This window comes from Prinia subflava, chromosome 25 (assembly GCF_021018805.1).
Source record: "Prinia subflava isolate CZ2003 ecotype Zambia chromosome 25, Cam_Psub_1.2, whole genome shotgun sequence".
Classification (NCBI taxonomy): Eukaryota; Metazoa; Chordata; class Aves; order Passeriformes; family Cisticolidae; genus Prinia; species Prinia subflava.
The window spans coordinates 1,312,891-1,329,080 of record NC_086271.1 but is presented as its reverse complement, the minus strand read 5'-3'; the positions used below and the strand labels follow the sequence as shown (position 1 = coordinate 1,329,080).

The 16,190-nt window shown below is 46.8% G+C and overlaps 1 protein-coding gene across 4 annotated transcripts in view; it reads left to right on the top strand.

The window, feature by feature from the left end:
• ILDR2 (immunoglobulin like domain containing receptor 2) overlaps positions 1-16,190 on the top strand; it is a 45,707-nt gene that overhangs the window by 17,187 nt on the left and 12,330 nt on the right. For 3 of the 4 annotated variants that reach the window (XM_063419270.1, XM_063419271.1, XM_063419268.1), the window contains exons 4-8: positions 3,635-3,691; positions 7,927-8,073; positions 8,830-9,006; positions 14,106-14,222; positions 15,618-15,828. In XM_063419270.1, the coding sequence (XP_063275340.1) occupies positions 3,635-3,691; positions 7,927-8,073; positions 8,830-9,006; positions 14,106-14,222; positions 15,618-15,828 (709 nt within the window). The remainder of the gene's footprint in view (positions 1-3,634; positions 3,692-7,926; positions 8,074-8,829; positions 9,007-14,105; positions 14,223-15,617; positions 15,829-16,190) is intronic. The other variant, XM_063419269.1, reaches the window with a different exon arrangement.

Genomic DNA, 16,190 nt, shown 5'->3' with positions numbered 1-16,190 from the left:
ATTGCCAGTACCTGCCATGCTCCCATATTTACCCAATTGCCGTGTTTCTGACTACACCTGCACCTACGTTATTCATGCCATCATTTCTTTTCAGCTGCACCACTTACCCTAATTATTTTTGTGTCTCTTCTCTGCAGACTCTCTGCTAATTGTGTGCTTGACTCCAGGTCCTCCCTGCTCCGCTGCTATTTGCTCACTGCTCTGTCGCCTGCCTGCCTCCCGTGTATTAACTGCTGTCCTCGCTCGCCTCTGCTGTGTGTCTGCACCTCTTGGAGCTGCTCTGCATCCCCTCAGCTTTTCCTCTCCCATTCCTCCTCCTGTGCTCTGCCAGTGCAGATGGGGGGAATTGCGAGCTCCGTTGTGTTTCAAGGCTGGCTGGGGCCTGGGGCGTGTGATGTGCCTGGTGAGAGGCCACTGTGGGCAGGTAAAACCCTTCAGCAGCATGGTGGGAATGGAGATGGCACATGTCCCAGATCTTTGCAGAATGAGGGCAAGCTCCCAGCTCTGACACAGTCACCCAGGACAACCCTGGAAAACGGGGCCATTGTCTATTCCCTCTAGCCCCTCGGTGCTGAGAGCTTGCACAGAGGACACGAAGCTCTTGTGGGTGGGGGCACAGATCTGTGACTCAGCAGTGGTGCCCAGGCATGGCTGGGAGTGCCTGCAGCCCTTTCTCAGGTGGGCAGAGCTGCTGTGCAGAGGTGGTGTGGCCAGATGGTCTCTTGGCAGTATGTTTAACTGAATTGTTTCTTCCCCACCAATTGCTATCTAGCCCCAGCATCCACTTTAAATTTTCTTGAAGAAAACCCCCAAAAATGAGAGAAAAGGTGGTGAGCTTAAAGCCCAGGGATGAAGCATCTTAGGCGTGGAGAGATGGGTGGGTGCTGGCCATGGGTGCTCTGACTGCCTCCTGCCTGCTGTTACAGCCACGGGTCCAAAAGAACACCCTGCTCTGTTTCGGGCAGTGTGTGACCCACCAGGGTGCTGACCTGGGATCCCCTCTGTGGCCACCAACTGGCTCTTGGCTGTGCCCCTGTGTGGGCCAGGCTTGCAGAGGGCAGGAGGCGAGAGCCAGTGGCAGCCTTGCCCCCTCAGCCTCTCTTTCCCTGTCTCTCTGTCCCTGTGTCCCTGTGTAGTACGAGGGTTTTGCTCCACTTGTTGCTGGCAGCAGCAGCAGAGAGGGGAAAGTCTCCTTCAATGAGGGACAGTGGTGGGAGCCTCCCGTTGCTGGGGTAACTGCGGGCAGCCTCAGCCTGTTGGCTTCCCTGAAGGAAAGGTTATCAGGGGATTAACGCAGCCCGGGGCAGGGAGGGGGCTGAGCTGTGGAAAGCTGCTGGGGGGGTCTGGGGGTGGGCACTGTGCTCACTGGCTGTCAGCTGGGCTGGGCAAGGCAGGCAGAGTTCACGCTGAGCTGTGGTGGGATTTGCTGTTGCCTCGGGTTCTCCCAGGCTTTGTGCATCCCTGCTGGGGATTCTGGGGCCCCAGGGCTGTGTGAGTCCCCATTTGCAGGGCAGGGATGCAAATTCCCCAGGCACAGTACTCTGAGAAGCCAAGTGAGGCTGCACAAGCAGGGAAGTACTGGCTGCTCGTGGGTAGCACAGAGGAGCTGCTTTGGTTATCTTTGTTTTTACCAAGTTCTCAGTACTGTTACATTAAGGGATGCTTTTTCCCTGTTGGACATGTGATTCCTCTTGGAGATCAGAAGGTACCCAGCACTAGCAGGGTTTGAGTCTCCCCAGGTAGGTTCAAAATAAAGCAGGCACCTCTTTGTCAATGACCATTTGAGAAGGAGTTTCTGCTGTTTAAAGGTGTCATTTCCTTGTCTTTTTTACCACAAATGGAAGCCCTAAATTAGCTATGTACCTCCAGCAATTGGTCCAGTGGTATCTGCCCTTACACTAGGGCTGCATGTGAGCTTGTGCAGAGGTATTAACACATGGGAGGTGAGCTACATGCTCATGTCTGCCCGTGTTCTGCATGCATGTGGTTCATGTGGGTGCTGCTCACACATGCACACAGAAGCCTGCAAAAGAATCGAGTATTGTTTTATCAAAATAAGGAATAACTTAATACGCACGTGGAACATAACATGCTAGTTGTGAGCAGCTTGGACACTTGATCCTTCCAGGAAATGGACTGCAAAGAAAGTCATGAAACTCTTTGTAAATGTAGATGAAAATTTTGCAGACGACTGGTGGTAAGAGTCCTCCCTCAAAATGGTAAACGGGGAGCAATCATGTGAAGCATCACCATGCTGTCTTTTGCTAAGGATTCGGGACCACCTCATCAGGATGGGGCGTTCCTGTGAGTACTAGTCAGCTTTGATGAGTTGCAACTGGCTGCAAAGCACTGCCTGCAGTCATAGTGTACTCATTATGGCTCCAGCAGGCTTCCTTGTGGATTTTTGATCTCTACAGAGTCTCTGCTGAAGCACTGAGAAAAAACGGATGGTGGGGATTTGATTGTAATAACCTTCAAGAACAGACTAGAGGCCGAGGAACTTGGGATCCAGTTCACCACTGTGTCTGAGTGCTGCGTAGTGCAGGACCTGGAGGGCGTGTGGGGAGGTTAAAGGTAGCTTTCGGGCACTTTTGCATTGGCTTACCCTTAGCTGCTCCTGTTGTTATGCCCACAATATGTGCCTCTCTTCAGAGTGCAGCTCTCCTACCGTATGCATGTCTTTAAAAATCCCAGCATGATCCTGGGGCTCTATGGGAGAGTTCACAGCACAGCTGCACTTAGGGCTGTTCTGCCAATGCACAGGTGTGTGTAAATTACAGCTGGGCACTGTGCAGGATGTTTGCTGTGTACTGGAAATATCCCAGACGTTCCATGCCAAAACAAACGGCCATCAAGCTGCCTTTGGGCTTGGAGCTTGTTTGTTTGTATTTGGCTGTAAGTTATAAATTTGAAGTTGAATTTTTTTTTTTTTTTTTTTTTTTTTTTTTTGGTTTTGTTTGTTTCCTTTTGCAAAGTGATCCCACAAATTTCTCCATGAATCCTTCCCTGGCTGGTTTGCTTCCACTGGGAGTTGGCCTTTGTCACACAGTCTCGCCAACATGCTCGTGCATCTCCAAACAATTAGCACATTCCTTCAAGGCTCCTTTCCTGGAGTTGTTGGTGCACTCACAGAGCCCTACAGGGAGAGCAGCATCCATGAGTTTTGGAAGCACCTGGCTGACTTATCAATAGCCTTGGGTTAAAGATGTTTCATATCCGTAGAAACTACATCAGTACGTTTCAAAAATAAACTGTGTCCTTCTGTTTAAGGGCTGTCGTGCATTTCCAGGAGCTTTTGCATATGCAGAGCATAACTCCAGGAAGATGATACCATGTAACCATGCTAAAGGGACTCCTTTTTCTTGTCATTTTGTGCCTAGATTGGAGAAGCTCTGTTCCAGATTCTTTCCCCCCAGCTCTGCTGATAAAGATAAAATGCAAGGACACAGAAATGGTAGAAGTGCAGAGGCAGACACCAGGCATCGAGCAGGATGACATCTGTGGTTGATAGGAATTCACATAACGCAGAGTGCAAGTGGCTGATGAGGAAGGGAACTGGAGGCTAAGGCAGGGACTGGGGAGTGTGTTTTTCTTGCAGTAACCTCTCTCCTTCTTCTCCTCCTGTCTTTTCTAGGCAGGACAGGGCTGCTTGCTGATCTCTTGCCCAGTTTTGCTGTGGAGATTATGCCAGGTATTCAGTCATTTCACCCTTAATCATCCATTCCTCTGTCATCTTGTCTGTTTATCCTTCTGCAGCATCTTTATGTGGTGTATGTTTCACTTGTGTGTGTGTTTTATTTGGGGATTTAAAGAGAAAAGCTTATCACTTATTGGAAAAGTGCTGGGTTTGGATCTGAGAGAGCTGATGCTGGGCCATGCTGGGAGCCAGCATGTAGAGATGGTTGATGTCATGCCAGGATCAGTGTGAGAGCAGAAATGCCAGAGCTGTTCTGGGGAGGTTTTCTATCAAGCTCTCTGCTCTCCCCCTGCTAACACAGAGGGAACTGTGCTGCAGCCTGTGAGACCCCACAGCCCTGCGTGGCTCTGTGTCAGCTGCTCCTGTGCAGTCACTCAGCTCCCCAGAGCTGCTCCACCATCACCACAGGTGGTAGCACAGGAGGTGCTGGGAATAGAGCATTGGCTAGCACCCCATCAGTGGCACAGCCCCTCTGGTGCTGCATGGCCAGGCCATGATCTTGGTAACACCGGGTGGCTGGGCCCGATGTGAGAGCTCCGTGCCCGTGATAAATCCCTTGCTAGCCAAAACTAGCGGGAGCCACCAGTTCTGGTGCTCCTTGCAGAGGAGACAGAGGCTGTGCAACAGATTGTTCTTGAAAGGGAAAAGCTGTGAGAATATTTAGCCCTCGAGTCATCTGATCATTCCCTGGTGGTGCCCGAGGAGCGTTTCTTTCACAAGTTTGTGCAAAAATGCAACTCCCCATAAATGTGTGAAGCTATTTCTGAGCCTGTCCCAGAGATGCAACCGGAGAGAAGGCAGACACTCACCCACCTCCAGTGTAACCCAAAGCTCCCTAGAATTCCTGCATGGCAGGAGAGGGATTGGTCTTTTCAGCATAGATAACAGTTCATTCTCTATTGCCTAACACTTTCCCCCTGTTATTTAGAATTTTATTGAATGGGTATAAAATTATGTTGTGTTGGCCAGATATCTTTCTGGTAGACAACAAGAAAGTGTAAGATGCAACAGCAAGCCACATTTACCTGAGTAAAAAAAAGCAGATACTTCTGTAAGCACAAACCAGTAGTGTCCAAACAGCGAGGACACAGCTTGTCAGCTTGGTAGTCATTTGAATCTCAGCATTTCACAGGTGTATTGGGAACTGGTTGAATCCCAGTTTTGTGCATAAAGGAAGAGCCAGCAGGCTCTTTTTGCTGTTTTCTTAACCTCATCAGAAAAGGAAATGGTCTAACTTCCTGTGAAGTAAAATCCTGACTCACAGGTCCCTGTGGCTGGGACACTGATTTCAGACATCCACTTTATATGCTGAGTGAGTATCCTGCAATGTGCAATGTACACACTAACCCGACCCCTTTTGTATTCCTAGAATGTTTTCAGGGAGATCACAGATACACTTCTAATGGACTTGCTGTCTGTTTTTTCCTCTCTCAGGCTTTTACCCTTTATGGAGTGGTTGTGAACTGTTCACTAATAGCTCTGGAGATCTGACATCTGAGTTTCACTGGATAGCTGTGGCTGGCCGCTTGTGACAAGCAGTACTGTTTCACCTCCTTCTCTGTGTCCATGATGGTTGTAGGAAACAAGATGAGAAAACAACAAAGAAGAAGTCACTAAGCTCTTGCTTAAATTGGCATAAATTAGGAAGTACAGTACTGCAAAGGATAGTCTGGCTCCCTATCTTGCATTCTATCCACAGCACCATGTAATTTTGTTCTTTCTGTAAGTTTAGCAAGCTTATAAGTAGCCTAAGGTTTGGCCTTTCTCTTTCCCATTGGATCACTTTCTTTGATGGGCTTCTTTTAGCTTCTTTCTAAATCACTGATCATCTATTTCTGTCCATTTATGTAAGATCTGTAACTGTGATACCTGCTTTTCCTCTTGCATTTATCCTCCTACCATATTTACAGGCAGGCAGGAGCTACATCTTCCCTCAGCCTTCTGTCTAATAGAGTAACTCAGCAGGCTTCAGCTCCCCTGCTGCCAGGCAGGCTCCAGAGTCCCTTCATCCCTCAAATCCCTGCTTTCCATCGGCTCCGACCTAAATTTGTCTTTTCTGCTGCAAAGGTGACCAGAGCTGTGTAACATCAATAACTTCAGATGAAGTTAGGTGGAGAGGAGGCCTTGTGTGATGGCATTGATATTTCTTTAATACTACTGGAAATTCTTCCCTTATTGGGTCTAGGATTACATTTGCCATTTTTGGTGGCTGTATTGTGTGAGGGGTGGCAATAACCCTTATGTGTACTGGATCATTTCTCTTGTTTTTCAGTTCTTTTCAACCAGTGAAAACCTGTTCAGAAAAAAAATTGTTCTTGATCCTTGAACTGTGACACTGAAAGTATTGCTGCATACTTTGAAATTCAGGATAATACTGCATTTCACATTTCCTATTGTAGACCCAAGGACAACTGGCCCTTTGTAGAATGTGTCCCAGCCTTTAGTGACAGTGCATCCCTGCTGCTTACTGTCATGATATTTTAACACATTCTTATTTTCCAAGTCAAGGTAATTTATGAAAATATTAAGCAAAGCAGCTGCTAGAAGCAGAACTTGAGGAACTGTGTCAGTAATCTGTCAGCTCTTGCTTTCCCATTCATGAATGCTTCCCTTCTGCCCTTTTCTTACTTGTTAGCTGAATTTTTCTCAGCAAATATTAAGTTCAACCCCAAAAAATTATTCCACAGGGACCAAAATTAAATGCAAATTTAAATGAAATTCATCTGTGTCAGCCAAAAAAGAAATAAAGAATTAAAAAAAATTCACTTCACACTTCTGAAGTGTTTTGATTTGTAGATGCCAGACCTTTGACTGACGTTTTTCAAAGGAAATTTTAAATTCTTGGTTTGAAATGGCATTTTTTAAAAGGGGAATTGTTTGTAAAAGAGTTAAGGAAAGCTCCAACAAAGTAAAGACTCATACTTTTGCTCATTGTGATGGATAAAAAATGACACTTCTTATTTTTGTGTGGTACTAAGAACTAGGAAAATTTCTATTTTGAATGGTCCAAATGGAACATTTTTCCTTGACTTTTTAGCTTAGCAATACAGGTCAGGGGTGCACTGTTTTTCCAGAGTGATTCTTCATGCACATTGCGATCCTTGTATCAATACTTCTTCATCTCAAATAATAACCAGGAGACTCTTCATGAATGCTGGACTTCTGTTTGGAAATAGTGGGCTGCTGCTGTTTCTCCTCTCAAGTGGGGATGAACCCTTTCCTGCTGCAAAGCAGCCCCACCATGTCTTTATTTGCTTTTTGCCACTTTTCCAAGGTGGTATACCTGAAGTCTTTTCCCCACCAGCAGTCTTGCTTTGACACAGGTTGGTGCATTTCTCTGACATAAAACCAGCTCCAGGCCTCCTGCATGTTCAGGGTCTTGTAATTTCTTGGTCCAGATGTGTTCACTGATCATTTCCTTAGTTTGTGGAATTCCTGTGTGGCAGTAGGTGCTGCCCTGGCACAGGTTAAACCCTGCTCCCACCAGATTTTCCAGCAGCAGTTTCAGAAACCTTTTCTCCCTCCCCTTCCCCTTGAAACCCCATGCAGCTTTTTGTGGGCATGCTCTCATTTGTAGGGTGTTGTTCAGCTGCTCCCTTTTGGGGACTGGCACACATCATCTGAGGCTTCAATGGGGGAGAAAAAAAGTGGTTGTTAGGTTTCCTGGCTGGCTGTGGCGCCTGAATAGGATGTTCATTCGGCACATTCAAAAGAATAATTGCATGCGTAGGCCTCGCTGCGAAGGGGCAGGCCTGGCTCCTTTGCTGGGCTATTTATAGCCTGCTTTTCACCACCGTTAGTCCCATTAAAACCAGAATGTGGGCAGGGAACAAACACATAAGCAGGGCATGAGCATGGCCAAGAAGAATGAGTCTTTGATGAGGTCCAAATGCTAATGGGGCATTGGCGCAGGTTTGCTGTGGGGCGAAGGGTTTCTGGCCCGGGAACCAGGGCTGCTGCCTCTGTGCTGCTTGTCCCTCAGCCAGCCTGAGATGCTGCCAGAAGGGACCACATTTCTGTGGCTCATTTCTCACTGTCACGTGCCATTTCTGCTTTGACACAAGAGGAAGAGTAGACCTAGTCCTAGACCCACAGGGAATCGGTCCACTTCTGTTATTCACCTGTGTGTTTTGTCCCTACGCTCTCCGCTGGGAGGATGTTGCTGACGTTTCTCTTCCACAGCCATGTGCAGCCCTGTAAGTATCTCCCTTTCTCCCCTTGTTTTCCAGAGTGGGTCTTTGTGGGCCTGGTGATCCTGGGGGCGTTCCTGTTCTTCCTCCTGGTGGGGATCTGCTGGTGCCAGTGCTGCCCACACAGCTGCTGCTGTTACGTGCGCTGCCCCTGCTGTCCTGAGTCCTGCTGCTGTCCCCGGGCGCGTGAGTGACCCTGTCCAAACCTGGTGCAAATCTGCTGCCCTACTACTTCTGCTCCCTGGCAGAAGAGGAGGAGAATCTGCTAATGTTGCTTCCTTTGCCCTGAGCACTTCGCTTGGCTAAAGAACTGGTTCTTAGGGAGTGAAGCATCTGACCTATTACTCAATGGTTGAATGCTCAAAGTTAATTACAAATGTAATTCCCCAAGCCCTCCCTGCCTTGGCAGCTGTGCCTGCTTTTCCAAAGTGTCGTGCTCCCATTCCAAAGTTGTTGTTGTGTCAGTGAATGTTGTGGGTCAGAGCTAAGAGCATCCTGGGAGGTTTCTTCCTGGCAATGCAAATCAGCTGTCCTCTACAACAGTGCAAAATCCTTGCAACCCAGCAAGGTTCCTGGTCAGGCTCAGTCAGATCTGTCAAGTTCCATGAGCCTCATCCTGCTGCTTGAGTCATCAGTTATTTTTAAAGCTGAACTGCCACTAAATCATGGCAGCAGTAATGCTGGCTGTAACACCCTGAGTGTCTTTCTGGGCATCCTGCAGTGCCATTATTATTATATCCACTATTATTGTATGCAGTGCATATTTTAAACTCCCCTCAGTCCCTTTGAGGCTTAGAGAAATTCAGGTTGGTCCTTGTTAGTTCATTTGTCTGGTTGTCTCCTGTGGGGTTGCCACCATTGTAGGTGTGGGTTTTGTCCATGTGTCCAGTGGGTCTGTGGGGGGCTGGTGTGATGCTGACTCTTGTTCTTTTTCCTTTTCAGTGTATGTAGCAGGCAAAGCAGCAAAGGCTGGGTACCCTCCTGCAGTCTCTACCATGCCAGGTCCATACTACATCCCCAGTGTTCCTGTGGCTGGTGTCCCGTCTCCTGCCGTGCTGATGGATAAGTCACACCCTCCTCCCTTAGCCCCAAGTGAGGCCAGTGCAGGAAGCCAAAATGGTAATTTGCAGTGCCAGGCACAACATTCAGACCTCTGACTGGGAGGAGGGCTGGGAAGAGGTGGAATGACTGTCACTGATCGAGTGGTGTGAAGAGAAAAAGCACAGGGAAACTGTGTTTTAATCCTGTCTCTGACAATGACATTTGCATTAGGGTCACATGGTCTAACTTCTCTAGGGCCGTCAACATAGAGTCAGTTTGTGGGTGCCTGATTGGGTCAGCAGGGAATGAACAGGAGGCCAACTTCCTGTACAGGACCCCTCTCATTACAGCTGCAGACGTTTGCTTGCGGAGGACAAAAGGATGAAAATGACTTCAGGAGAGCAGAGGCAGGAGCCATCAGCCCTTAGAGCTGATGCCTTGCAAGCTGCTTTCTCTTTGTAAACTGTCCTTCCAGCCCTCTGTAGGGCACTGCATGGCCTCTGGCAGCAGCTTTTGCTGCAGCATGTTTTACTGTCCCCATGGCATTTTGGGCAAAGTAACCCATTCCCTTGATATTTCTGCCCAGAATCTTTTAGGGGTGGACCTTGTCCTCTCTTTTACAGAAGCCAGTAGGTCACTTTTTTCATTCAGCCTTTGCATTTGTGAAATATGAGTGGTGAAAGGCTTCGTGACTAGAAAGGAGTTGCAGATCAGTGTCAGACGTGGAGTGTCAGTGTGATGCCTCTTGTCTCGGGGAGGGTCACTTCTGCTGCTGCAAAGGAACCTGCCATCAAGGAGAAAAGAGGGCAGCTATTTAGCCACATGCATTTCAGGATCAGTGTGTCTGTCTAAATTCAAATATTCTGCAGCAGAAATGACTCTCAGCAATGTAGAGTCATCACTGCCCCAGCTCAATGTCTGATTTCAAAGTACCACACTAAGTATCAGTTGTTAAATTAACTCACGACAGTGTGTCGATAAAACACATCTGAAAAGACAAGATTAAGTAGCATAATTAATTTAGCTTCTGGAACAACCCTACATGCTTCTGCTACCTCAGTCAGTGTATTAACCTTTCTGGAGTTACAAAAAGTATTTTCTTTCAACAATTGTACTTTTTTTGGCCACTGAAATCAAAACAGAGCTCTGGAATGAAGCATTTTGAGGTAGGAAATAAATCAATCACTGATCCAACACAGAACGTATCCAATTCAAAAACCTTTGTCAGAAAATGATGAATGACACCCCAGTGCTTCAATTTTTTTCTCCTGTGAAAAATGTCACTGCATGTAGAGTGTGGTGTTGGTTGTGGGAACTCCAGGGATTTTTTAAGAGTCAGATCACACCTCCCAGTCTTGTCTCTGCTAGCAGAGCACAAGTTCAGAATAAAAAACAGTGGATATGTTTGGTAGCCAAATGGAATGGCTCTTAGAATTCCATGATCCTTACAGAGAAGGACACATTTAATATATAATGCATCCAAATCAGGTGTCTGGACTCAATCTCTCACCTCAGGACTTGACAGGAAATAGTATACATCACAAAAACCTTATCACAGAGCTTTAACCTTTGTGGCAAGACAACAGAGATTCTTAAGCTTTTTTTAAAAATTAGTTTTATCTTTTTTGCAATAATATGGACAAACCCTTAGTCTGGATCATGGACCTGTTGTTCAAGGTGCTTGTACTGTGGAGCTAAGGGAGAGCTACAGCCTGTACTCTGTTCTTTTACTCTTAAGGTCCCCCACAATGCCAGAATATCCCCTAATGACAGGCTGTAGAAGAGAAAACATTGTGTGGCTTTTCCAAGCTACTTATTTGCTTGTTGGCTAGGCAGCAAGCTAAACAAAACAGGTAATGGTTGAGTTATAATAAAAGCCTTTCTCAGAAGGAGCATTAAAAGCCTCTGTGTCCTCCACACAGCTGGTGTAGGTCTGATCTGAAATTATGTATCTTTGGGACTTGGACCTTTCTGTCAAATCTATTTAAAAAAAATGGGATCGGAAGTGCTGGGGGGCAGAGGCTGGAGGATTCTGTAATTCTGGCTAAAAACTACATCCTTTGCCCTAGATAGAGTTTGTGCTTGTAAATGACTCCTGTGAGGGGATCTAGTGAGCAAACTCAGGTCTGAGGATATTTAGAAAATTTGTCTGGGCTTACCTAAAAGCCATGTGACAAAGCTCAGATTAAACCTAGGAACTCTATCCTAAACTTAGTGCTGAGTGGAGGAAAAAAAACCCCAAAACTTTTAGCTCTCTTCTTTAGAAGAGTGTTGACAACACATAAGTTAGAGTTTATGCTCTATTTTAAATGCAGTGGTTACCTAGAGGCTCTTGCATAGATCCTTTAAACTCTGCACACAGGGAAGCTTTTGGTCCTAGGTCTTTAACATGGAAAGAGTATGAGACATCAATTACTTCCTAAACATACTTGTCTGAAAAAAATAGTAGTCCCTCCTTTCTGGGGAGGGAGACAATTTACAGTTTTGGCTGAGTTGGTTCCACCCACAGAAGAATAAAAATAGTGTCTAGTTAAATACAGATTAAACATTAGAAATCTATGAACTGTTCAAGAGAAAAAAATATGGGAAGAATGTTCCATTCCCTTTGATTTCAGCGAATGGTTCTGGAGATGTGGTCAACATCTCTGCATCTTTATTTGTTTTTAATTAAAATGGGCTTAAAATGATTCAGACCTGATTAAAGGATTATGGCAATTTACAGATGAAGAGTGTGAGGATGAAGCAATAATATCTTTGGTTCTCAGCTGAAGTAATAATGAAGAGATTTAATAAGTTGAACATTTAGTATCATTATGAGAAGTATTTAATAAACAAACATAGAGAAAAAACTGCTTCCTCTCTAGTGAAAAATACTTTTTATGAGCTGTTCACAGTCATTTTGCAGATTTAAATCCAAAATTAATTTCTAGATGCTTGCAGAATCAACCAAGAAATTCATTTGCCTTTTGATATACAGCTGCAATAGCAAGTTTAGTATGAAGCTAGCATGAAGCCGAGCTAATTCTCCATCAGTTCCAGGAGCTATAGAGGTTGCCCAAATAGATGTTTGGCACAGCCTCGGTGTGAGCAGTGGCTCTGGGGAGACAGAGTCTGGAAGCTGCCTGTTCAAATTCCCCAAAGGTTATGAGATCAGAGTGGTTTGCTGGCCTGTTCATAAATGAGGTGGCAGCTTAGCTGAGCTCCCAGCGCGCACAGCAAAGAAAGAATAGTGAGAGGCATGGTACCAGACAGAAGTGAGGTACCAGCCACGATGGTGAGGTGGAGAACTGCCCTTGCTGCTCATGCAGTGCAGCCAGAGCTGTCACTTTAGAGGCCAGCCTCACTTGAGGAGACCTGCTGTGCTTCTAGTTTGGGAGGCAGAGGCAGGATTCCTTGTGCTCTGTAAACCACTGTCTGCATTTCCAGCCACTGTGCACTCCCTCACAGGGATAATAAAACACACGCTGCTGTCAGCTGAGCTGTCTGGAGCCACATTAAAAGAAGGACCCTGGTAGACCCCTACTATACTTTTGCATCCTACACCATTCCCAAGTGATTACATCCTGAGATATTACACAGGTAATTACATCTCAGGATGTAATCACTTATCTTACACCTGTCCAAATCCACAGTAAAGCGCTTTGCTTCTGAAGCAATCCGTGGGGTTATGGGAGGAATTGCTCTCCCCATTTCTATGGCACAGCCGTTCCTGGAGCAGAGCATGGTGATTTCCTAGTGCACAGACACATGCTCAGCAGTTTAGGGCAGGAGGTGCCTAAGAATACCTCTGCCAAGTCCTTGCTCAGCCCACACAGCACACACTATGCAACGTACTACCAAACCCATATGTTAATTGCTTGATGTGTTGCGGTGCTGAGGGATAAAACAGAAGGAACAGGTTGGCTCAGAACCACTGTCCAAATCCCCAGCAGGAGCATTCATGCAACACTGCAGTATTCCCACAAGGGAACATGTTAACCCCATGCAAGGCAGACAGGTTCCATTTTGTAGTGCTAAGTGAATTGTCCTTACGATGGTTCTCTAATAAGACAGAATTTGACGGGTGTAGCCCTTTTTTTTACCTAGACCTGAATTCATGTCAATCCTGAAATAGCTCCAGGCTAAGACCTTTCTTAAATAATCACTATAAAAACCTTATTTTCTTCAAAGAAAGAGTGGTAAGGTGGAGTTCTCTGCTTGCTGACCATAGACCTGCCTTAAGGTAGTCAGTGTGTAGCTATTGTTAGTAGGTAAAGTGTGCACAGAGCTAACCTGCCAGAGTTAAATCTGTTAATTCTCCCAACTGTATAGGGCTTTCTTTTTTACACACAGGCACATGGACAAGTCAAAAAGCTGTCCAGATTTCCTAGAAGTCAAGCATTTCATGTATGTCTAAGACATTTCTTCTCCATAAAATAAAGCTTGTAAAGAATCCTAGGGCAGTTTCACAGCTACCAGTGACCTGGCTGGCCTCATCCCTGGAGTCAGTATAAATCTCAAAGCAGTGTGATGTGCTTTGTGGGACTTTGTGTTTCCTTCTGTATTCTCTGGAGCTTCTGCCACATGCTCTTCAATCTGTGTGAGGAGAATTCATGGGGGTGGGAGGGTGGGGTGGTCTTGCATAGTGACAGCTCCCAAATGCTCAGCCACCTCTTCTTTCTCCTGCAGACAGCTTAGAGAAAGCCTGATCTTGTGGGATTGCTTCTCCCATACCGTGATGCATCCTTTCAGTAGTGCTGAGGAAGGAGAGATGAGTTCTGCTTTTCTCTCTGCCATCATCTGTGGGAGTTGGAATCACTCTGTGGCAGTGAGGGGGTTGCTTTTGTTTTAGCTGGGCAAAGAGGGCCAACTCCAGAGTGAGCCTCACACAAGAGAGGGTGAAGTGCTGTGAGAGTGTCCCCCCAGGCTCAGTGTCCATCACTGGATGCACTGGGTTGTAGAAATTGGGCATTTCCAAACAGTTTTTGCTGTTCCTGCAAACTTATAAAATGATGCAAGTTCTTACAACTTCCCATCCCACACTGTAGATGAATTTCTCGTGAAGCAGTGACTGACTCAGTGTGTTTTGACGCAGCTACCTGCCTGCAGATGTGAGCTCAACTACACAAGCAGGGCTGTGGGGAAGGCTCTTTGTTCTCACATGGGTTTTCCTCTATTGTTTTCCTTTTTCTCCCCAGCTGTGCGCAAAGGGTACAGGATCCAGACTGACAAGGACAGGGACTCCATGAAGGTGCTGTACTATGTGGAGAAAGAATTGGCTCAGTTTGACCCGGCTAGGAGGATGCGAGACCGATGTGAGAAACGAGCATGGTTTGATGTTTTCTTTCCACTGACCTAAGAAAGACCGGGAAATTCATAATTAACAGTTCACTTGGTTCGCCTCAGGGTCGGGCCCTAGCATATGATATTAATTGGAACAGATGAAGTCTAGATTTTAGGTATCTACAGGTATGTTCTGATTTTAAAGGTGTGGTGCTTACCTAATCATTCCTAGAGCAAGGTGAGGGATACTGAAAAGCTCATGAAAACTGTCCACTCATATCATTAAACTTCGGGATCAACAGCATCTGAAAAGCCAAGTCCCTACTCATACCTTCTAAAGCCTGTGGTGTGATAATAGTGGGATATTGTTTTCACAATTTCTTAAGAGTGTGGTGTCTGTAAATTCCCTGCATGTCAAAATAGGAGAGGGATGATTTTATTAAAACCGTGTTTTGTGGGCTGCAGTCACCACAGTGGAGCTTGAAGGAAGCAGGAAGATTGTTTGGAGTGGCTGCTGCCCTGCAGAAGGAGCAGGGTGGTGAATTGGGACATGGTGCAAACTCAGAACTGAGCTTCTGCGTGGCTCTCCTCACTGTCTTCCCATAGCCTCCTGTAAGCCTTATTTCCTTAAATACAGGCTGAGGCTGCACTCAGTGTGTGTCAGAAAGCAAAGCCAAGTGAGGATCTTTCCACATTTGGAGGAGAGGTGCAGAATGGGACAGGGTGTGTGGGGAGAGCTTGCAGTGCTGCTCCTTGTCCTGTGGCTGCTGTGTGCAGGGGACAGTGGCAAACTGAGGGCTCAGCTCCTGTGGGCAGCACACAGAGCTAACCCATGTTAGGCACTGCCAGAGGCTCACTTAAAACAGACATGCGGGATCCTCAAAATCATTGAAGGGAAGGGCTTTAAGGAATGACACTGTATCAAAGCTCTGTACAGATTAGGCATAACGAACAAATTATATGTACTTCTAAAACAGTCATTGCTGAGCACACTGTCTTCTCCACCCACAAGATTTACTATAAAAAGACCTCTGCAGATTGGTATGTCAGGCCTACAGATGTCAGTGTGCTTGATGGGGTAGAGACTGACAGTGATTCAGACAGACTTTTACTTTTTTCTTAATCTTTTTTTTTTGAGGGGGTTGCTTTTGTTTTAGCTGGGCAAGTCAGGCCAGATCCAGATCCATCCTGTCTCACACCAGGAAAAGGGGAGGTGGCACAACTTCTGTGCTGTAGTGGTGTCCCACCAAGCTTGGTGAGCACCTTGCAAGGGCAGGGAGCTCACTGAGGGGAAGTGAGCTGAGGGGAAGCTCTTCCTGGAAGCTGGAGCACAGGCATCCCGTGCCATTTGTGATACCCCCAGAACCCCCGCCTGGCTGCCATCAGGTGGTTTCCATCTCATTTCTTTCCTGCCTCCTCCCCTGCAGATAACAACACTGTCTCTGAGCTGAGCTCACTGCACGAGGATGACCTGAACTTCCGCCAGCCCTACCGGCAGGCGCGGAGGAAACCTCTGCCCGCCGCAGGGGACGTGGACGGCGACGCTGAGTACTGGGCAGGAGTCGTGGGCGGGGGCAGCACCTCCAGATCGCAGGCTGTGTCTGATTACAGGGATGAGCGGGACAGCTACTGGCACAGGTGAGGGACACCGCCTCGGGGGGCAGCTCTATCTGGCAAAGTGGCAAAGAAAGCAGAAGGGACAGATGGACTGGTAGCTCTCCCCTATTTCCTGCTGCTCTTGCTCTGCTTAGCAGGAGAGAGGGGCTAGAGCGAAATAGGAAATCTGGACATGTCATTGGATGAGGTCAGAATGAAGCTGAGTGCCACAAGCCTGCTGAAGCTTACCCAGCTGGGTAAAGCTAGGTACAAGCCCCAGTGGGATATAAAAGTGAGATGAATAAAGGAACCATTCCACCCTTCCCATAGTGGCAAAGTGCAAATCTCTCTCTTGAGCTTTGCACCTGATGCCTCCAGCACTTTCCAGTGCTGGTGTGCTTTAT